This window comes from Budorcas taxicolor, chromosome 12 (assembly GCF_023091745.1).
Source record: "Budorcas taxicolor isolate Tak-1 chromosome 12, Takin1.1, whole genome shotgun sequence".
Lineage (NCBI taxonomy): Eukaryota > Metazoa > Chordata > Mammalia > Artiodactyla > Bovidae > Budorcas > Budorcas taxicolor.
The window spans coordinates 21,283,683-21,307,599 of NC_068921.1; the positions used below are offsets into that span (position 1 = coordinate 21,283,683).

General features: G+C 45.2%; 1 protein-coding gene across 2 annotated transcripts in view; it reads left to right on the forward strand.

The window, feature by feature from the left end:
- The window catches only part of WDFY2 (WD repeat and FYVE domain containing 2), a 178,555-nt gene that overhangs the window by 132,308 nt on the left and 22,330 nt on the right, over positions 1-23,917 (forward strand). For both annotated transcript variants that reach the window (XM_052650136.1, XM_052650138.1), the window contains exons 5-7: positions 1,167-1,317; positions 9,551-9,663; positions 21,556-21,682. In XM_052650136.1, coding sequence (XP_052506096.1) covers positions 1,167-1,317; positions 9,551-9,663; positions 21,556-21,682 — 391 coding nt within the window. The remainder of the gene's footprint in view (positions 1-1,166; positions 1,318-9,550; positions 9,664-21,555; positions 21,683-23,917) is intronic.

Here is a 23,917-nt window from a genome sequence, read left to right on the forward strand (position 1 = left end):
AGGGCCATCTTGCCAAGGCCAGGTTGTGTGTGTAAAAGAAAGAGGCCCCCCATTCCTTTGCAGAGTCATTGCAGTGACTAAGTGAGAGAATATGTTTGAGTCCTTGGCACTTGTTAGATGTTCAGAAATTGGCAGTGATATTGTTACTGCTGATAGAGCTGCATTGATCCATCCATGTCTCGTCCTATTTTCATGATGAAAATGGGAAGGTGATGTCTTTTCTGTCACCTCGTCACACTCAGGATGTCTCCTCTCACCCACCAGGCTGCCACCTCCTGGGCACAGGTAGCCTGGTGAGGTCCAAGTTCCGAGACTTCAATCTTTGTTTATTCCAGTCAGCTCTGTTCAGTGGCCATGGACACCCCCATACCTCTCCCCCTGGAATTGTATAAGAAGAAGAAAGCAAATACTTTACTGATTTTATTTGGTACTTGAGAAGCCATGAGACCTTGGCCAAACTCCTCGATTTGATCCTGCCTCAGTTTGCCCACATGCAAAGCAAGGAGAGGGGGTCAAGGACCTGAATAGTGTCTTCTAACTCTGAAACTGTGTGATGCAATACTTCTGTGATGGTGGTGCCCTTATTCCTGAGCGACCCTGGGAAATTTGCTCCCATTATCTCATTATGTATACTTTGATGTAGGGGATATTTCATTCTTTTTTTTTTTTTTTATGTGGCCCTTGAGAATAATTCTGCTGTCCTTTCCAAGCTCCAAGCATTTGATTTGTCATGGAAAATTCATCTAGAACTTTGTTGTGGGTTTCAAAGCCAGCCTTCATCAAAAGGAGGACAGTAATGCTCTTTGCTTTTTTTTTCTTAAGCTTAAATAAACTGACCCAGTAACTTACTAGGAGAGCATCGTTCCTAACGTGTTTTGCAGTCACAGTGATCTGGCTTTCTCTAGACCAGCAGTTCTAACAAGTCTAAAAGAGGTGGCCCCTGGCCCTTGGGTTATTGGGAACATTTTCTTACGGGGACTCGGATGTGGTCTTCTCCGGGGGCATGGCTGTACCCCTGAGGAGAACCACCGTTCCAGCTTGCGTTTGCCATGATGATCTACTGTTTAGCTTACGCTGGGGCGGGGGAGGAGACAACCGTGCACCTCTGTGGACCACGCCTTGTTTAGGATGCTTGATGGGTTGTTTTCTTGTCTCTTGGTTTTCAGCGCATCAGAGCCGAGTGACGATGATCCAGTTTGTCCTGGAGCTGGAGTGGGTGCTGAGCACGGGACAGGACAAGCAGTTTGCCTGGCACTGCTCCGAGAGTGGGCAGCGTCTGGGAGGTTATCGCACCAGTGCTGTGGCCTCAGGCCTGCAGTATCCTTTGCTGGACAGAATCCCCTGGTGGGAACTTAGCTGTTGACTTCTTTCTTTCATGAGCATTCTGGGTATGTGCACTTTGAAGGTTTCGTGTTTTATTTGCTGAGTTGCCCTGCTGATTAAGATGCTTATAAACCGTCCTAACACGTAAATTGTCAGAGGTCCTCATGTAGGCGGGGTAAATCAATTTCGCCTGAAATAACAGTCCCTGCCGAGCAGGTTGTGGGTCTGCCGTGAGCTGAGTCTGACATCTACACAGCACACAGCCCAGATTTGTGAGCCTCAGCCGTCAGAAAGGTTATGGAACACGGAGATAATGCTGTCACTGAATTACAGTCTTTTATTTTTGTACAGAAATAATTTACACATAGGTATTAAAGTTGAGAACATTCACATTTTGGTGCCTGGCAGAAGAACCACAGGATCCCTATTCATTTTAAGAATATTTATTGAGAAGTTACCATGCTGGGACCAGCGTAGGCTGACTGAACACGGTAATGCTATGTATAAGTCTTTGTTCCAGGTACCAGATTTTTCCAGAATGTGTAGAATGATACTAACTCTTATCTCCCAAGCTTCCAGGGTCCGTGTGCTCACTGTGCATACCTGCCAGTGATGGGTGATCCTCACATCCAGCGCTCTGGGCACTTGCGCCTGACAAGTGAACATGGGCCTGACAAGTGTGAGACCTGGATGGGTGATGCTACCATTGTAAGAAGGAAGGGGCTCTGAGTTTCTTCTTTCAAAAGCATAGAATCTCTCCACCTTCTGACAAACGAGGAAATAGTTAGAAACAGATTACTTGTCTGCAGAAATAGGATGGAAGAATTTAAGACTTGCTTTCAGATTTTCATCTCATATTTATAAAATGCCTGTTCAGTAGTTTGCAGCCATCTGGCAGAGTACCTTGCTGTTTCCGTGCAGACATGTGGCGGTTGTTGTATTTGTGTGTGTGTGTGTTTAGGTTAATGCCACTCCTATTTTCCTACTGGAAGGGGAAGAGGAAGAAACTGAGAGTGGCCATATGGGAAGTTTTGAAAGTGGCAGGTTACCAAGAAGACCAGAAGCAAGGGTGAGGAGGAATGGAAATCGAGATCAACTTTATCTTTGAGAGGGTGGTTGATAAAAGAAACTCCATGCTTTACTTACTAAAAAGCCGGTTCAGACAAGCATAATGCTTGAATTGAAGTACATGATCTCTCCTGCCAGTAGATTAATGATTTCTTGTAGTGCTTAGATTAGATCTCCCTGAGAGATCATCCGTCCAATTTCTCATTTACAGATGAGCAGCTACAGCCCAGAGTGGGTCCCATGCCTCTCTCTCCGCTGCCCCCCAGCTGGTATGAAGGAAAATCACCACCACAACCCAGGTTTTCTGCCGTGGACTGCTGGGTTTTCCCAGCGGTTAAACTGCATTACCCCTTTGAGAAAAGAACCAATGGCATCAATATATTTTGTTCTTAACATTCTGGCTTCTCTATCACTAGCCAAGCCTAGTGATGTATCTTCTGTATCACCTAACCAAGCCGGGGAGCATAGAAAGAAACAGATCTTGCCCTTAAGAAGTTTATTTTTTAAACTATCTGAAAATGTTTGGGGGGAACCCCATAAATACACAGAATTAAACTTGTCCTGACTCTTATTATGGTCTTTGCCTCGTCTGTTCAGGCATCTCCAGAGGTCATCTTCATTTTTCAGCTGTTTCCTTTGGCCACACCATGTGCTTTACCAGGCAGAAAAAAATCATGGGATTCACTAGCAGAAGCTTTGATGTGTAGTGAAAACCTCAGGCTTCATTCCCCCATGCAAATGACCATCCAGTCCAACCTTGGAAGGGAGGTGCAATACTGCAGAGATGCCCTTCCAGAAAACTCCCTCCGCCTCCCTACCTCCAGTTCTGGAGTCCCAGTGCCAGCCCTAGCTCCTGGGAGCCTATAACTGCCTGGTGTTTTCCCAGTGCCGTGACCTGATGCATAACAACACTGAATTTGCCAGAGAGCCTCAGCCAGGAACCATGTGACCTTCCCAGGCTGCAGGGCTTTTCCTGGGAGCCGCCTGGTGTGTAATTGCTAATAAACAACCCATACAGATTGGGGTCCACCTAAAATCCAGTTTTTAAACCCATTTGTTTATGGGACCCCCCTCCTCCACCACCTTGCCCCCACTTCTTTCTGCCGTCTTCTATACTTACAGGGGTTTTTTTTGTGGGGCGGGGTGGTTAGTGATAATGAAAAGAAGAAGATCTGTTGAAATAAAACGTTCAGAATAACGTTATAATCCCCATTTCTCTTCATAGTGGACACTGGTGGTGTAGATAAAAATTTTCTGCATATAAATTCATTCTTTCCCATCTGCATCTCAAACAGTCATTCAGACAAGCCAACAATTGAGAATAAGTCAGAGGGAATATAGCCTTTCTCCTCTTCTTTCAGGCCTCTTTGCGAAGTGAATATGCAATGAAAGTAACCAAAATTCAAGTAGAGAAACAAAGGATGACAAAACGACTGACCAGTTCACAAATTGAATTATCAGGTTTGAAATCACCTCAAAATCTTTGTTGCTTTGGCTGAAGGTCTGACAGATAATAAGTGAACTACCATACTGTGTGTGTGTGTGTCCAGTCGTATCCAGCCCTTTGCAGCCCCGTGGACAAGAGCCCACCAGGCTTCTCTGTCCATGGATTTTCCAAGCAAGAATACTGGGCTGGGTTGCCATTGCCCCCTCCAGGGGACCTTCCTGACCCAGGGATCGAATCTCCGGGGTCTCCTGCATGGGCAGGTGGATTCTTTACCACTAGCACTGCCCGGGAAGCCAGATTATCATATTACCAACAGCAACGACGATAATAATAATAAAGAAGCAAAGGAGAGGAAAAAGAAGACAATATCTTATATTTGCAGCCCCTGAGTGTTTCCCTAGTGCTTTTACATAACATTACTTTGTTCCCTAGCAAAACATAAAGACCTCATTCTCAATTTTCAGAGTAGAATGCATCAGAGAGGCTTTCTTGAGGTCACGTGACTGTTACCTGGCAGAACCAGGATTAGAATTTGGGATTTTAAATCTTTGAGCTAGCCCTGTGCACAACTAGATACAGCAGAATGGAGCTGGTTCCCCCGGGTCCCATGGCAGGTTGACGTGGGAAATAGAGCTGTTTTCCTCCCCTGCTTCTGTTGCTGGTCTTTACATTTATCTAGCCTCATCCTTCGTTCGGTCATTGGACCACATTTTGGTCAGATCTGGTCATACTTCCACAAAAATAATTTAGGTACTCTGCATCTTAAGAATTTCTCCATGTTGGAGATATTTCCAAGGTACCACCCTCTTATGTTTATTCCTATTTGGGGAAAGAGTACTGAAAAGCTATTAAGATTATCTTGATTTTCATATTTCCTCGTGTCATACTAAATTCCAGTCACTCTGGCTTTGAGGTTTTCCTATAATTTTATTTTAGCCCTCTTCCAAATAGCTTGTGTTGCATCCATGTATGTGTGTGTGTGTGTGTGTGTGTGTGTGTGTATTATTTCCCCGAAGTTGCAAAGACTTGCATCTGTTTTTTCTTGTAATTAATCAAGATGATTAAAATTTAAGGCGATCTTATTCTTTGTAAATCTTAATATTGTTTTATGTATATCTGATAACTTTTCTCCCTATTCTTGAGACCAGAAGAATTTGCTATACCTTGTTCTCCTTTGCTTAAAAAAAATGCATTAATATGAAAATTTTAAAACTCGTATCAAATTGAAGAAGATAGTGTAGTGGACACTCATGCACTTACTGTCCCTTTCTGTCTGTCTTTTCACTGGAGTAGTTTAAAGCAAATTCTAGACCTTATGTCTTCTTATCCTTACACACTTCATTATGCACCTCTCAAAAATATGAATCTTTGCCCAATAACCACAGCGCTGTCATTACTCCTAAAGTTTATAATCACTCCTTGATAATACTGAATAATTGATACATTTCAAATTTAACTCATTGTTTCAGAAGTGGCTCTTTGCAGTGGATCTGTTTGAAATCAAGGTCCACACGTTGGATGTAGTGGCTGCATCTCCTAAACTTCCTGGTCTTCCTTTCAGATTTTTTTTTATGCCACTGTACCTTGTTGAGGGGACTGAGTCAGTTCTCCTTTAGAGTCTCATGTTCTGAAGTGGCCTCTGCTACCTCGTAATGTCATATAACTTGCTCTTCTTCCCACCTTTTCCCCTAATTTTCCTGTAAGCTGAAAGTGGCCTCTGATATCTTGATTCAGTTCAGATTCAGCTTTTGGGCAGAACACTTGGTATTTGCACTGTGTGGTTCATTCTGCTTCTCGTCAGGACACACGGCATGTCGGGTCATCACCCTTTCAGTGACAGCAAGATGGATCGGTGGTTCTGGTGGTGGCAGCGGGGTCCCTGCAGGGCAGTCTTCCCCATCAGCCTGTCCTTTAGCGGGTTCATCCACTGCTTTTCTTTTCCCAAATCCGGTCCTTTCGTTAGGATTGCAAAAGGGTGATTTTGTAATCCTTTCATTTTTTTTCTACATTTATTAGTTGGATTTCTTCTATAAAGTAGAATTTTCCCTCATTGACTACAGCTGTTTGGTTATCCTGAAATACAGTTAGTACAGGAAAAGCAACATCAGTTCTTAGTTATTTCTCTTTAATTGCTCATTTTTAAAGCAGACATTTAATGCCCTAGTTACCTTCAGTAGAGATTTGTTTTTGGAGCATTATTATAAACTCTTAGTTTGGTTTTTAATAATATATTCAGTATATTTCAGTAAACTGCTACCTGTTTCCCACTTTCTTTCTTTTTAAAATTTTTTTAAAATTTATTTTCTTTTCTTGGTTGTGCCAACCGACTTGTGAGATCCTACTTCCCTGACTAGGGATCAAACCTGGGTCCTTGGCAGTGAAAGTGTGGAGTCCTAACCACTGGATCGCCAGGGAATTTGCTCCCCCCTTTTTTTTTTCCTGATGCTCATGTTGTCCCATCTTTGGCCAGTGAGAGCCACATCATATTGGCTCCTGTGTCTTTTTGATAGAACCCCACTCGCCTTTGGTAGCATTTTTGTTTTGTTTATTTTTCTGACCAGACTGCAGCAGGTTTAATAGCGACTCCAAAGACCCAGAACCTACAAAGAGGACCTGATTTGGGAAAACAATCTTTGTGCATGTGGTTGTGGATTTTGAGATGAGATAAATCTGGATTAAGGTGGGCCCTTGTTTGGGCTCAGCTGCTCAGCGGTGTTGACTCTTTGTGACCCCATGAGCTGTAGCCTGCCAGGCTCCTCTGTCCATAGACTTTTCCAGGCAACAATACCGGAGTGGGTTGCCATTTCCTACTCCAGCATTTTTGGTTCTTGACGCAACATGTTTTAAGCTCATCTGGTATTTTCCTGTTCCAGTCCTGGAATCAGCCGTTTCTGTTAGTGAAGAACAGTACTCAGAGATACGTGTATGTGTATTTTAAAAAAAAGAAAATAAATCATCAGTTCATATAATATTTCTAACTCAGATTTCACCTTATAGAGTTTTTATTTCATTTTTGTACTTGATTCTTTTGTCTTGGGCTGAAAACCTTAGCTCCTAAGCACCAGCGTAACTCCTTATTTGGCTCTATCCCATGGTGTATGTAGAGCTTCCCTGGTGGCAAAGAACCCACCTGCCAGCAGGAGACTTGAGTTTGATCCCTGGGTTGGGAAGACCCCTGGAGAAGGAAATGGTAGCCCACTCCAATATTCTTGCCTGGAGAATCCCATGGACAGAGGAGCCTGGCGGGCCACTGTCATGGGGCTGAAAAAGTTGGACATGAGTTAGAGACTAGGCACTGGCAGGGTGTATTTGTTTCAAAATAATGATACAGTATTATAAGAACAGAGCCACTGAATGAGGTGTTGGGTTTTTTTGTTGTTTTCTTTGTCCTGAGGATATATTCTACCAAGAATATACAGTTAAAATGCTGTGTTTTAAAGTGACTTGAAATAATTATGTTAGCTCTGTGGTTATATCAGGAGGTTGATAGTAGCTGTATTCATTTTTTTGTTGTTGTCAATTTGGGGGATTTTTTAAAAAAATTATGAATGTTTTTCATATGTAAAATAATACAAGATTCCATCATGGAAATGATCTGATAAGAGAAAGTTCTTACTACCACCCTCATCTGCTCAGCTTTTTTCTCTCCTCTCTGTAGGCAGCCATTTAAAATTTTTTTTTATTTTTACACTTAAAAAAATGTTTTTAGTTAATTTTTTAATTAATTTTTTTTTTTTTTTTTTTTTTTAGTTTGGGTGTGCCGGGTCTTAGTTGTGGCACTCTGAATCATTAGTTGTGGCATGCAGGACCTAGTTCCCTGACCACGGATCAGACCTGGGCCTGCTTTAGGAGCCCAGAGTCTTAACCACTGAACCACCAGGAACGTCCCGACAGCCATTTTTGATCAATCTTAATTTATCTTTCCAGTGTTTCCTTTTGTAAATATAAGCACGCGCACGCGCACACACACACACACACTCTATTTCCCTCTTGTTCTTACATAAAGGTAGGGTAGCATGTAAACTCTCACATACCTCGGCTTTATTTCCCCACTTAATAAAATATCCTGGAAATTATTCCATGTCAAGTTTCCTAGCTGTGTCGGGTTCTTTTGGTGGATGTATCATAGTTAATGGGTTTCCCAGGTGGCCACAAGTGGTGAAGAACCTGCTTGCCAGGGCCAGAGACATAAGAGACTCAGGTTCGATCCCTGGCTCAGGAGGATCCCCTGGAGGAGGACATGGCAGCCCTCTCCAGTACTCTTGCCTAGAGAATCCCATGGACAGAGGAGCCTGGAAGGCTCTGTAGTCCATGGGGTCGCAAAGAGTGGGACATGACTGGAAGCGACCAGGCACGCATCATATTTACTAAGTCCTCTTTTGATGGACTTTTGGATCGTTTCCAAACTTTAGCTCATACTGCGTTATGGGATATCATTCTTTATTTTGGCCATTGCATCTCTGGGGCAGATCTGTTCAAATAGCATTGCTGGGCATTCCCAACCAGGGATGGCTTTGGGTTGTTTCTGGAGACCAGTCACATAGGCAGCCTCTTCCTACATGGATCAGCATTCCAGACTCCCAGAAGGAAAGCAGGTGTTTGGCACAAATTGTATTGTTTACACAGTTAAGGCACAGTCAGCCACTATTGTCTGTTAAAGTGGTGGGAACGCTCCCAAAAATCCAAGTTCCCAGAAGCCATGCCAATCTTGAAATAGCAGCCTTTCAAAGGATACCAGTCAGGCCTGCTAGGTTTTGGTTTTTTTTTCCCCGCAAAGTACCATTTTCATTTCTTCAGCTATCCATTCATGTATCTTGCCTATTTTTTTTTAACTAGGTTTGTAGTCTCCTTCCTAATTGCTCTTTTCATATTAGAAATTTGGACCTTCTGTGACATCAGTCGCAGATATTTTTTCCACTTTGTCTTGTGCCTTGCTTATGGTATTTGCTTGTTGTTTGTATTTTTGGATCGTAGCTTTCCCCACTCCAAGGTTAGAAGGAGACTCTCCCATCTAGAACTTATATTCTTCATTTTTTTCCCTTTAGATCCCTCATTCATTTGAAGTTCATCCTGGCATATAAAGAAATACAGATTCTGTTCTATTTTTCCAAATGACTGCTCAGTGTGTGCCACCTTTATTTTTCACTCATCTTTTCCTTGTTCATTGGAAAAGCCAGCTTTTTATCAGATATGTACTAAATTTCTACATGCTTTGGGGCTTATTTCTGGACTTTCTATTCTGTTCCCGTGGTTACTATTAAGGCTACTATTAAGTAGCACACTCAGTTAAAGAGACTTGACAACATGTTTTAACATCTAGTAGGGCTAACCTCCCCCAGTCACAATACCACATTACTCTTATTTTCAGAGTATTCTTGGCTCTTCTTGCTTGCTTATTTTTCTGTGTGACTTTAGAATAAATATGTCTAATTCTAAGGGGAAAAATTAATTTTTGCAGGGATTATATTACGTTTATAAATTCATGTTGTCAGAATTCTCATCTTTATCATGTTGAGTCCCACTGTTCAGTGATACAGCATGTCTTCCACTTAGTTACTTCCACTTTTTGTGTCTTTCAGCATTATATCCAGGTTCTCCTCATGTGAGATTTGCACCTTTCTTTTACATTTATGCTTTTTTTGGTGGGAAGGTGGGGGGCGGTCAACCCATCCACTCACTTTTGAGAAACAATCCTTAATGCTTACATGATAGATTTGATGTTGAAACCCGGCACGTGTTCATTGGTGACCAGTCAGGCCAAGTAACCATCCTCAAACTGGAGCAAGAAAACTGCACCCTGGTCACAACATTCAGAGGACACACAGGTGGGATTGAAAGCGGACCCTCCAAGTGCTCCTCTCACACCGACCTGTCCCCTGCCGCGTGTTCTGATATTCACATGATGTGCTGTGAAAGTGACGAGGTACACCCTGGGCCTGTGTGATGGTAACACGTGATAGATGTAGCTGATTGCAGCATGATTCGGAAAGACGGAAGGTCAGAAATGTTCTCCATCAGTTTAAACAAAAGGGCAAACAGTCTGTTGCAGAAGTGGTGGTGATCTGGTTCTTTGTCATGTTATGCTGGAGAAAGCCGTGGTGGGCAGACATTAAATGAGACGTTGTTTGAGGCTGTCTGGCAACTGCAGGGACCCTGGAAGGACAGCTGCCTCGATCTGTACTTGCCCTCCTTGGAGCAAGAAGATGGTGTGGGGGACAGACTTCTACTTTAAGACTAGTGAAATGAAAAATAGATTTCTCACTGGTAGCTAGCCTACACAAAAAAGGAACAAGTTCCTCTTTAATTTTCCTTACTCGAGCTCTTTTCAAGACCCCCTTTATGTTACTGGCCTGCTCAAGGTCATTTAAGCAGGTTGATAAACTGTATCCACACTTAGCCTTTGAAAGACTTGGGTAAACAATGACGATTAATTTTTTACTCGTGTTTTTAACATGTGATGTTGACCCTGGAAAATGAATCATTGCCTGTCTGTAGTTCTTAGCAAGCTTTTGTGTCTTCTGCAGTTTACCAGCCCACTATTCAGGATAGAACAGAGTTAATATGAGTCTAGATGTCTTATAAGAACAAAAGTAGGTGAATGAGGATGTAAAATGGGATAGTACCCAGATCATAAGGGATTTCCTGAAGGGAAAAAGAGGAATGCTGTAAAAGAGAAGATTGAATCTAGGGGAAAGATTCGTCAAAGATCATCTTAATTATCTGTGCCTTAGGGAGGAAGAACACACGGAAACCTCCCCTGTGGGTAGAACCCAGGTCTCTTCTGATTGGATTTCTCTTTTTAGCCACCTTCACTCTGACCTGACAGGGACCTGAAACTGCCCCATGCTGGGCCTGTTTCCCCCCTGACCTCAGTCTCCGAACCTGTGGCTTCCCTAAGCCCTTTCTCCACCTGTGCTTGCTCTTGTCCTGATTGAGGAGTCCCGCTTTCGACCCCTCATTCCCCAGCGTCCTTGGGCCCATCTTTCCTTCTGTCCCCCTCGCTTCAGCTGTGCATTCCCCAGCATTCTCAGTTTGGGGTTCCTTGTCCCCCCTCCTTGGTAAATGTCACCTGGGATTCAGACTGCGCCTGTCTCCTCGTGCACTCAGCCTCGGGGTCTGCCGGGGGTCACGGCCCGAGCCTCTGCCCACTGTCACCAGAGCCGTCCCTCCAGCCCAGACCCAGGAGCCGCCTCACAGAACCCAGCTCCATACGCGGGACACCCCTCCTCTCATCCCCTCGGCAGCTTTTTCAGACCTTCCCCACTCTCCCCAGACCTTGCTCAAAGAAAAACAAAGGTTATCAGAAGCTTTCTTAAAATGTCTGGTTCTTGACCATCCCATCTTCCCTCCACAGTAAGCCAACTTGCCCTCCTCTGCCTCCTCATCTCTTGCCCTCCTGCCTCGTGCTGTCCTTGGCCCCAGGCTCTTCTTTCTCAGGGTCTCCACACTGCAGGTTAATCCTTCAGTCTTCCTTTTGACCAACTCACTCTTTCCAAGTTACTAACATGGAAACTTTTTTTCGCTTCTGGGGGAAAAAAACAACAACAAAACCCCTCTGATCTCATCTTAACAGCAGTGCTGCTTTTTTATTTTTTTAAGTTGCAGTGAAATGTGCGCAACCTAAAATGGACCATTTTGACCATTAACATTTTTTTTTACCTTTTTGGGGGGGTGAGGAGGGCTTGGGCCATGCAGCATGCAGTTCCCCGACCGGGGGAATCACTGGAAAGTCCCCACTTTGACCATTTTTAAGTGTGCAGTTCAGTGACAGTAAGTACCTTCACACTGTTGTGCAGCCACCACCACCCAGAACATTCTTTATCTCGTGAAACAGAAACTGTGCCCATGAGGCGCCAACCCACTCCCTGCCCCAGCCCCTACCCCCAGGCCCTGGCAACCACCATCCTGCTGTCTGTCTCTCTGCATTTAGTGACTCCAGGCACCGCACATGAGGGGAAGCCTACAGTATCGGTTGTTTTGTGACCAGTCTGTTTCACTTAGCATAATACCTTCATGTTGTCATGGATTCTTAAAAGACTATCATTTTCCCAGCTGCTTCACATTCTTCCCTCCCATTGGCTTTCCTGCCACCTGCAGTTTGGCTCGTCACTGTCACTCCGGTCACACTGCTGTCCCCGAGTGGGACAGTGGCCTGCTGGTTGCTGAATCCAGTGGGCACGCTTTAAACTCTGTCCTACTTAACCTCTTGGTAGCGTTTGACATTGTGGCCATTCCTTCCTGCTGTGACTGCCCTCGTTTGGCTTCTGAAACACGTTCCCTCTCGGTTTGAAGCCTCTGACTGCACTTTCTCCTCTCCTTTGGGGTTGTTTGGGGGATTCTGCCAGGACCTCCTGGGCTCTCCCTGGTTGACCTTGGCCACTACTCCCAGTCACAGAACAAAAAGGCATAGCCATTGTCCTCAAATTCCTCTCCACCCAGTGAGTGAGACTGAAGCTAAACAGTGATTATAGTGCCTGGTGGCAGAGTTGGGGGAGCCACACCATGCATGTCCATGAATATGGAGTGGGCACCTCGCTGGCACGGGAGGGGGAGCTGGTCAGGGAAGGCCTCCCCAGGGGAGATGTGGCTTGGACCTAAGAACCTAGGGGAGGAGTGAGCATTGGGTTCATGAAAGAGAAGGAAGGAGAACAGTGCAGGCAGAGCAAACCAGCAGAGCCCAAGGCCTGGGGATCTGCAAAAGCCTGGTTCTCTTGGGAACTCCTATTAACTCTTTTGGCTGGAACACAGAGTATGGATGGTGGGGGGAGGGAGGGGGGAGAAGGAAGCCAGAAAAGAAATGAGAGTCAGTTCAGATCACTGAGAGGGTTATCCTGACGTCAGGGAGAAATGGTTTTAAGTGAAGAAGTTAACCTGGTCAGATGCTTTTTTTGTATACTAATTTAAATAACACTATTCATACTGTCCATAAAGTGAAACAACTCATGTGTTCATCGACTGATAAATGGAGAAACAGAACATAATATATCCATACAAGGGACTATTACTCAATAATACAAAGAAATTGTTGATATGTGCAATAATATGGGTAAACCCTGAAAGCATTCTGATAAGCCCAGAAGCTTCACCCCAAAACAGTAGCTTCATTTTCCCTCTCCCCACTCCCCATGCAAAGAAAACTGTTCCTTTGTTTTTTGCCTACTCTGGAATTTTCATATAACCTGATTGTATGTTAAAAGATTGCTCGCTGGAGACAGTGATATGATGGAAAAGCTGGTAGGAAACTTTCCTTCACGGTGTGTCCGCAATGATGGGAGAGCAGGGAGTCAGTGGACCCAAGGCAAAGTTTTAGGTAGTTAGCTCAGCAGGCATGGTGATGGACTGGAGAGTTCCCAGACTTGGTTTCGGCAAAGGTGGCTTTCAGCCCAAACTGCTGACCCTTTAGTAGTTAGATGTTGCCCAGAGCACTGATCTGAGGCCTCCGAGTTCAGAGTTGCTGCCTCCACGTCAGAAAAGAGGCAAGCAGCTGCTTTTCATTGTGAGATGAGCCGGGGGAGTGGCCCAAGGGTTTGTTTCATGTCTTCCAAGTTGACCTCCCTGGTGGCTCAGACGGTAAAAGCATCTGCTTACAATGCGGGAGACCCGGGTTTCATCCCTGGGTTGGGAAGATTCCCTGGAGAAGGAAATGGCAACCCACTCCAGTACTCTTGCCTGGAAAATCCCATGGATGGAGGAGCCTGGTAGGCTGCAGTCCATGGAGTCGCAAAGAGTCAGACACAACTGAGCAACTTCACTTTCACTTTTCTTTCTTCCAAGTTAGTTCCATGGGCTTTCGGGGTAGCACTAGTGATTAAGAACCTGCCTGCCAATACAAGAGATGTAAAAAACGTGGGTTGGATCCTTGGGTCAGGAAGATCCCCTGAAATAGGAAATGACAACGCGCTCCAGTATTCTTGCCTGAAGAATCTCATGGGCACAGGAGCCTGGCGGACTATAGTCCATGGATTCAGAAAGAGTCAGACACAACTGAGAACTTTGATATTGTATCTTATCTTTCTGAAAGAGGGCAAAATATTTTCACGTGATTTCACCGTGAAGTATCTTAGAGGAAGAGAGGACATGGCCCAGAAAGGTCGTTCTCTAACCCAAAGGCAGATAAAGTTAGCAGGTCACGTTTCTTGTTGTTGTTTACTCACTAAGTCATGTCCGACTCTTTTCAACCCACTGGACTGTTTCCTGCCAGGCTTCTCTGCCCATAGGATTTCCCAGGCAAGAATACTGGAGTGCGTTGCCATTTCCTTCTCCAGGGGGTCTTCCCAACCCAGGGATCAAACCCATGTCTGCTGTGTTGGCAGTCAGGTTCTTTACCGCTGAGCCACCAGGGAAACCCAGATCACATATCTAACTTATCATTATTCCTAGACAGTAGTACCTACCCAGTCTCTATCTCCTGTCTGGCTACAGCACTGCTGATTCATTTATAGGTAGTACAAGGGTGTCTGGGAGATGCCACGATGATTCAAGCATTGTGAAGCTCTTCCTATGTAATAAGTCCATCTGGGCCTTAGGAGGTCCCAAACTCAATCAGACACAATTGTGGACAAAGGGTCTATGAATGGAGAATTAGCTTAATCACCTCATTCCTTTACCCCCCAAACAAAGACTTTAAGATGAGCCCAGATTCATTAAAGACTGATCTTGGGGATCTAATCAGTACAGATTCAAACTCAGAAGCAGAGAAGTTCTTCAGTATGTGTACAGAGTCATAGCCATTCATCCATCACTCTCCGTCACAGTGCAGAAAGTCATATAAAAAATGTGAGTTAGTGATGGAATCTGCCTAATAGCCATACCTGAAGGCCAAAACATGGCATTTACTAACCCATGGGGATTTAGCAAACTGATTTTATGTTCTTACGCTCCCTCTGCTGGTTTTATTTCTGGAACTAAATGCCAACTATCATAGTTGTTTGATATTTCTTCAGAAATTAGAATATATTTCTACCAGGAAGTCATATACTGATTTGAACAAAGGGGGAAAAAAATCAAATTTTGACCGTTGAAAATTAATAATATCCATAAAATCTTTTTTTTCTTCTAAGAAATTTTTTGGTTAGTACGAACATATTGGAAACAGGAGGGCTTGGATGTGAACCTGCCAAAATATACTACTTAATGGAAAATGAAATACAGACTTGTTCACTGACTATTAGGAGAAGTCTTGAAAGTAATAGTTTAGCTAAACAAAAATAACTAAGACAAGAGCAGGCAAAGTTCAGTGCACATGTGCATGTTCATATCATTAATTTGAAAGTTTAATTTTCATTTCCAATGGAGGCTTTCACACCCACAGACATGGATTTTCATCGAGAGTCAGTCAAGTCCTGGGATCTCCACGTGACAAGTGCTGCCACACATTGGTGAATAAACTCAGCCTAGTGCTTGCTCTGTTCAACTCCCGCTCGTGCAGTGTGAACATTCAACCAATAACTGGAAATACAATGTTTGTAGCAAATGTTCTGAAGCCCCAGTGCTGCATATCGGCTGCTTTGGGAGCAGATAAGAAGAAAGTTTCCTCTCACCCAGAGAGTTAAAGGAAGGTTTCTGAGAAAAGTGGTGTTTAAACAAGACTGTAAGGAGACTGATCGCTCAGTTGGTAAGGAATCTGCCTGAAATGCAGGAGATCCTGGTTCGATTCCTGGGTCAGGAAGATCCGCTGGAGAAGGGATAGCTACCCACTCCAGTATTCTTGAGCTTCCCTTGTGGTTCAGCTGGTAAAGAATCCACCTGCAATGCAGGAGACCTGGGTTCGATCCCTGGGTTGGAAAGATCCCCTGAAGAAGGGAACGGCTACCCACTCTAGTATTTTGGCCTGGAGAATTCCATGGACTGTATAGTCCATGGGGGTCGCAAAGAGTCAGACACAATTGAACGACTTTCACTTCACTAAGGAGACTGGGTGGTGGGAACATTCCAGACCCCAGATGTATGAAGCCAGTTTGAAGCCCACAGTGGGTAAGTGTGAATGGAGCCCATTGGGCCCTGTGGATAGCCGGGCATGAGGGATACAGGGCAATCTTCCAGGAAATGTGACATCTTTCTCAGGCAGTGGAAAAACAGCGGTGGAGCTGAGGAAGGGTGGTGATGTGGTTTCCATGGTAACAGATCCTGTGGTAGCAGCAGGTGGGGGACTGAGTGGGGCCAAGAATGGATGAGAGGAGAGTGTTTAGAAGGAAGGCTACTGCTGGAGTGCATGGATAGGGAGACCCCTGTCTGGACCGGAAGGACAGCGTTGGGTGTGGAGTGAAGAGCAGGCGTTCAGGTCTGTTTAGGAGAGAGGGGTCAGCAGTGCATGATGACTGATTGAGGGAGGTGTGGCTTCCCTGTTTCTGTCTGAAACATTCGGGTGGCCGGTGATGCCATTTCTGGAAAATGGGAACGTTGGCGGTGACAGCAGCTTCAGGAGGGAATATCATGGTGCTCTAACCCGAACGTGACAGAGCGGCACGCTGAGGAGGTGGCAGGGGGTCAGCTGGAGGTCCCCTCGTGGATCTCAGGACGGGGTGCAGCCTAGAGCCAGAGCACATCCCCCTTTCCAGAAACTCCCACCACTTCAACCCGGAGGGAAGAGCAGTAACCGAAGGGTCCATACTTTATTCAAGGACTCCCCTTGGATGGCTCTCCTGCAGCCGCGCTTCACCCACGCAGCCTCACTGAGCAGGTGCAATTGGGACCCTCATGGAGGGGTACCTGGTCACACTGGTAGACACACACCCGGCACTTCCGGGCCCTGACTTGTGACCCTCCACCTCGTCTGTAGCTTTTGAAAGATACGTTGTCAGCCTCCAAAAATTAGTTCCCTAAGCATTTGGTACCATGTATTTAATTTCTAAGCATTTATACTACGATCTGGTTCCACGGTTGGGAATCTCTTCTCACTAAATCAGAACGGTGAATAAAGTTTTACGTATAAAAGTGTTCATCTTAGCAAAATTTATAATAGTGAAAAGTTGAAAAATCTTAACAGTGATTGAAATAAGGTGCATCCACATGCTGGAATATTATGCAGACTTAAGGGATGCCCAGGTAGTCCAGGGGCTAGGACTCCGAGCTCCTGATGCAGGGGACCCAGGTTCGATCCCTGGTCAGGGAGCTAGATCCCACATGCCACAACTAAGACCCGGCGCAGCCAAATAAGTAAAAAGACACTTGTCTCACCATTTAAAGAAAAAAATCCATTTATGAGAGTATTATACTAGTGTAGACAAAACCTTGACTTTTAAGAGTGAATTCATGTATGTTCAGTCATTCACGTCAGTCACGTGGAGAGCCAAGGCGGGGAGAAGCATGTAATAAAACACTGGTGGGGTGGGGGTGGGCCGACAGAAATCTGGAGTGAAGTACAATCACGTGGAATGAATGATTTTTTTCAGTTAAAATATCAGACACTCCGGAAACCCACAACCACTGCAGTTTCGGTTCTCATTCTCCATCTTAGTTATGGATCACGAAGGACGAGGAGAAAGGTCTGGGTGTGGACATAGTGGGAGGGGTGTGTGTCTGCGCTGCTCGGGAAGGTGGACTCGCTGAGGATGAGTCACTCTCCCTGCTGCCAGAGGTGTCAGGCGGAAAGCGCTGCTGCTCATCCGGAGGTCTGTCTGCCGATAGAGACAGCGGTCTCCTCAGAAGGAAGCTCCCACCCCAAGGCTCTCCTGAAGCTTCTGTCCCGAGGGTTCATTGCTCTGATGCACTGTCCTCCCAGGCTCGTCTGCCATTCAGTTAATGGGCCAAGTGAGTAAACATTCACTGACCCTGTGTGCTACACTTGCCTGACTCTTTGTGACCCTTTGGTCTGCAGCCTGCCAGGCTCCTCTGTCCATGGGATTTCTCAGGCAAGAATACTGGAGCTGGTTGCTATTTCATCCTCCAGGGGATCTTCCCAACCCTGGGATCGAACCCAGGTCTCCTATGTCTCCTGAGTTGCAGGTGGATTCTTTACCCACTGAGCCACGTGCTGTGCTCAAAGACAAAGATATAGGAACGAAGTCTGCAGTGGGGACAGATTTGTAATCCAGCAGTTTGATCCAGTGGGTGATGACAGCAACAGAGCATGCGATGTGTCTCACCTAGATAGGAGCGTCGGGGGAAAGCTTCCTGCAGGAGAGGGCGTCTGAGCTGCTCCTTGCAGAGGGTGGTAAAAGGTGGGACCTCTGCACTCCAGGCAGAGGGGGTAACCATGTCTTGTGAGAGAATGGTTCCGCCAAACACCCTGTGTGTGCATGTTTCATCCTCAGAACTAATAGTGTACATTTATGTTGGTGTAGAGTGTCTTGGGCTTCCCTGGTGGCTCAGATGGTAAAGAATCCGCCTGCAGTGCAGGAAACCTGGGTTGGATCCCTGGGTTGGGAAGATCCCCTGGAGGAGGGCATGGCAAGCCACTCCAGTATTCTTGCCTGGAGAATCCCATGGGCAGAGGAGCCTGGAGGGCCACAGTCCAAGGAGCTGCAGAGTCAGATACGACTGAGTGACTCAGCACAGCACAGAGTCTCTGATTTGATTTGATTATATCCATAGAGCTTAGCACAGTGCCTGCCTTATAGAAGATGCTCAGCACATGCCTGTTGAACTGATTTGAAGTGAATGCTGTGATTTTTTGATACAACTGATAAGTCAGCCTCCAAAAGAGATCCCGTTATAAGGCTGTTTACATAGAGATGGGATAGAGCACAAAGTGATTTTTTAATTTTATCTCCCCAGTTGCATCCTGTTTCCTGTCTTGCAGCTTTTCCTTCCTTCTTTCCCACTCATGTTAAAGCCTATGGTATAACACTCTGAGCCCTGGGAGGGCCTGATGAACATGGTGTAACTTGCTTTAACCTGGTTATCTCTCTTCCTGCCTCCATTATCAAGAACTCCCCTCCCCCCGCTCTCACTCCTTACAGCCTGATGTAATGTGGGAATACCAGAGACTGGTCTTATTTCTGAAATGTAGTTGATCTCATGATGGCTGCTGAGATAGCATGGGGACGTGGTGATCCCCGCTTCGGGCTGACTCAACGAAGGACGCCGTCACAGAGATGGCCCAGATGAGGCCTCCTGCACTGCCGTCACAGCACGTGCTGACTGAGCGTTTCCCGTGTCCTGGCTACTGTTCATGCTAGGTGCTTCTGTATGTTCACTCGGCTCTTGAAGGAGCAGATGAGCACGTGTGCCTCTACTCCGCCATCTTGAACCAGCAACTCACTGAATCTTAACAAAAGTATTACCATCCCTCTTTTATGGATGAAGCTTCTGAGGCTCAGAGTATTAAAACAACATCCCCGAGGTGCTGTTATTTGAATCTAGAATCTGATTCCGGAGCCTTGGCACTTCTGATACTGGAAACAAACTTCAGTGTCTTCACCATCAACCATCCTTGTCCCACAGTCACCAGCAAAGAAGGCCCGAGGGCCTGCTTCTCATAGCGCGGTGCTGGGCGGTGTTGGGGTTTACTGGGTAGGGGGAGCTAATGCTGTCTATCACTTGGCACGTAGAAAGCCCTATTTAAGTATTTCCACGTTTATTTGGACAGAACACACACAGCCCGGCCAATGACGCCTTTAATTAAAGTTAAGTAAGCCAGGTAGATTTCCCACTCGCGACAGTCCAGTGCAAGCGTTCCTGTTCTTTTCTGTGTGGTGATTCAGGGTCCCAGGCTCCTTCCAGAATTTCTGTGTGCCCTGGGGTCTTGGAGTGCTCCCGGAGAAGTTTAAAGAGAAGGAGGAAAAGGGCCATCTAAACCGCCCAGGCCCGGAATGGGTGCATATGACTTCCACATACTCTCTGGGCTCCCTTGCTGAGAACTGGTCACTCACTGGTCCCCTAGATGCAAGAGGGGCTAGTACCTGGGTCCCTGCAGGACCCCAGATTTCCAGGGAAAGCTGTATGTACAGAAGGGGGGACGTGGATTTCAGTAGACTGTTAGCTGACTCTGCCATGGATATCATGACAAAGTGAGTCACTTGAGTACAGTTGTGTGGGAATAAACATTTTGGACCATGGAATCCATATCCTGAAGTATTACATTCTCAGATACTGAAGGAAGGTTAAAAAGGAGGGTATATGGCATTCGATAAAGAGAGAAGGCGAGTTATACAGGAGAAAATATTCAGCTTTCAAAGGCTTAAGTAGCACAGCTGAGGAGTTCCAAATAACAAGATTTGTGGATACAAAAAAAAAAAAAAGATTTCTTTTTCTTTTTTTACCCACGCTGTGCGGCATGTGGGATCTTAGTTCCCCCAAGCAGGAATCAACCCATGTGGGAAGCTCAGTCTTAACCACTGGACACCAGGGAAATGCCGAAAAAAGATGTTTGTGTCTTCATTCATCCGCTCCTTCGTCTTTTCAACAGATACCACCAGAGCCTGCCTGCTGCTGGCTCTGTGCTTATTGTGGAGGGGGGCGGGGGGGGGGGGGAGAGGTGATGGGAGATACAGAGGGTGGTCAGCACAGGTGTGCTGCTGGGAGTGGTGTGTGTTCTTACAGGGACAAGAATACATACAAGCGGCTTGTTGTGCAGGTACCGGAAGAAGCTATTAAGCATAATCTAGACAGTGGGTTTTCTTCTTTGTTTTTTCTTTTTTTTCCTTTCGATCTTGGAAAAATATCTCCTGAGACATTACATGAGAGAAACTTTCCTAAAAGCTTTTAGAGTGCAGTACTTCATTAGAACAGATTGATGATCTAAAGAAAATGTCAGATTCCAATAAATAAGAAGCAATTGTATGTTCTTTTGAGAATATAATGTTTTTCAATAAAAATGAGTTTAAAAAATGAGTCTCATATTTCTGAAGTATTCATAAGCTATGTGCTCACCTTATCCAGAAGAAGTTGCTATTGTTCTTAGTACGCAAGGAGTTTGATTTATGATGGGAACTGCCGGGGGAAAAGATCTGTTGTAATATTTTATAGCCACACCCCTGGAGCGATGCTAATAGATAGCCATCTGTGCTACAGTGTGCGGAGCAGCCCTGTGTGACTGGCCCAGTCACCCTCTCTGCACCCGTGTGCAGCAGGTAGTGGTTAAGCGGATATTAGCATCAGTATTAGTGGTGGTCATTGTATTACCATCGTCCCCAGTTTACAGAGGAGGAAACTGTCACTTGAAGATGTAAGTAATCTTCCCAGAACCTATAATTTTTAATTCCCCAGGAGAGAAAATACATTTTAAATTCTGTCTAGCAACATCTATATTCAAGAATTTTAAAACAAAAATATCATGGTAATGAACCATACTCCAATAAAAATTAATTTAAAAAGGAAAAGAAAAAAATCATTGCATTTTTAAATTAAAGAATGAAAAATCTAATTGAATTTTTTAAAACCCCATTTACTTCTCATCTCCTGTTGGCGGGGTGAGGGGTAGACAACAGCAGCTTGAAAAAATTTGGTTAATATTTCCGGACAGTGCAATATTTTCCATGCTTAGAACCATGTCTTTTTTTTTTAAGGTCAATTAATTGCCTTTTTCATTTCCCTTTAGTCTTTACAGTGTTTGATTTTATGGAACATTAAGTTTGGGGGGAAAAATGCACAAAGCATGGGACTTTTATTCTTGGGACCAATTTTTTTTTTCTCTCTCTCATTGGGGACTTGTTCTTTTCAACAAAAGTGTTTTACGTGCCAGGAACTGCCCTAGATCTGAACTCCCTCGCTCTCACGACTCATCCGTGAATAGCGTTGTCACTTTGTGACTAATGGCCAGCTCTCTGTCCTCTCAGGTGGGGTGACTGCTCTCTGCTGGGACCCTGTCCAGCGGGTGTTGTTCTCGGGGAGCTCCGATCACTCCGTCATCATGTGGGACATCGGTGGGAGAAAAGGAACAGCCATTGAGCTCCAAGGACACAAGTAAGGCTGCTGGTGCTTTTTCATCTTATTTTATGCTTTTGTTTCTGGCTGTGCTTCTCGGCTCACAGGATCTGAGTTCCCCAACCAGGGATGGAACGTGCACCCTCAGCAGTGAAAGCTCGTAGTCCCAACCACTGAACCACCGCCAGGGGATTCCCTGCTGCATGTTTTTACAAAGAACTTTGGGAAGACTCCGGGCTGAAAGCTAGAACAGAGGCATGCAAGCCAGTCTCCGTGCCCAGAGCCGAGCGTGGGAATAACATGGCAGGGACGCAAATGGCCACTTTGATTTATATCTGTACGGAAATATGTTTATTTATTTATACCCTGTTTTAGTTCACAGAGGATTTGAGAGTGCTTACCAAAAAGCCATAAAAAAAAAATAATGCCAGCAAAGAAGTAAAAGGTAAAAAGGAGAACCAGAGAGAAGACCATAAGAGTAAATGTTTGAGAGGAAGGGCAAAAAAAGAGCTTCAAAACGCAAGCCACGAAGTCCTACAGAATTTCTGTAATTGAGTTCAAATGTGGCTGCAAGATTACTGGCAACTGAAGGAGAAAGGGAGCGATAATATCCTCACCTAGTACATTCTGTCCTTCCCCAGACAGTTACTGAGAACTCGCCTTAATTCATATCAGACTGTTCTTCCTTAAGGGGTGGATTTCAGGAGGCCGAGGGGAACAGCAGAGAAAAGCTTAGTGCTGTTCCTGGGAGCAGTTCTCACACTTCGCCTGCACAAGGAATCACTGAGGACACTTCGAAGTAGAAGCCTCGGCCCCGTCCTCTGAGATCCTCACTGGTCTGGAGCTAAGGGCGTCGTGTCATCACAAGCTTCCTGCGCAACTCTCTTGCGGACCCTTGGACCTCACTGATTCATCCTGCTTGTGCCGCCCACAGTGCCTGGAGGCCAAGTCTGATCCTGTGGCTGGAAAGAATCTTCTATCTGCTTTAGAACTCTAAAGCTAATCCGAATTGTTTTTAACTTTTAAAGTTTCCAGACATATTAAAGATGACTCTAATATCAACTTCCCTGAGCTGGCTGATTTTAAGCAGCATTAGCTCTGCCTACAGATCTGTCTGGAAACACTAGCTTAAAAAACTTCTCCTGTGGCAGTCCAGTGGTTAAGACTTCACCTTCCAACGCCAGGGCTGCAGGTTCTATCCCTGGTTAAGGGGATGAGATACCGCATGCCTCATGGCCAAAAAGCCAAAGCATTAAAACAGAAGCAGTATTGTAACAAATTCAGTAAGGACTTAAAAAATGCTCCCCATCAAAAAAAAAAAAAAAAAAACAACAACTCTTAAAAGCAAACAAACTTCTCCTAAGTAGTTAAATTTATGGTTTGGAGTTATTAAATATGAGCTAATTCGATTTGGGGCTTCCCATGTTGTCCAGTGGTAAAGAATCCACCTACCAGTGCCAGGAGCCACAGGTTTGATCCCTAAGCCTGGAAGATCCCCTGGGGTAGGAAATGGCAACCCACACCAGTATTCCTGCCTGGAGAATCCCATGGACCGAGGAGCCTGGCAGGCTACAGTCCATGGGATCACAAAGAGTCAGACACGAATGGGCACACACAGACACAGTTCAATTTTAGAGGGCCTACGCACAGACCATTATCTTTTTGTGTTAGAGTTCAGTTTTAGAGACGTAGCTATTAAGCCCTCCTCTCCCACATGAGAGAACAGATCAGTTGTCTGGGGCTACACCTGGCTTGTTGAGCCCCTGGGACCTCAGTATCAGGTCGTTAAAGGAACTGTTCCCTTCTGTTTCTCTCCATGACAAAGGGACACATATAGAGGTCACATAGAAGAAACTGACATCATCCATGTAAGCGAAGAAAAAGAAGAGCCAAATACAGCCCTGCCTCACAGTGGGTTTAGTCGCAGTGGACTCTCTGAGACGCCCACGGAAGAATACTGGAATGGGTTGCCATTCCCTTCTCGAGGGCATCTTCCCCACCCAGGGACTGACCCCGAGTCTCCTGTGTCTCCTGCATTGTCAGGCAGGCCCTTTACCTCTGTGCCACCTGGGAAGCCTTGTCTCACAACACACGGTTATTATTTAATCTGCCAAGAAATTCCTGCAACTTGGGCTCCTTCAGAGAAATGAAATACAGGCTTAGAATGAAGGTCAGTGATGCTTGTTGGACTCATTCAGATTAGCTCATAACTAGCTTTATTTTTACGCAGTGGTTCATAAAGACTGCTGGCAGGGCGAGGGTCAGTTCTCACCA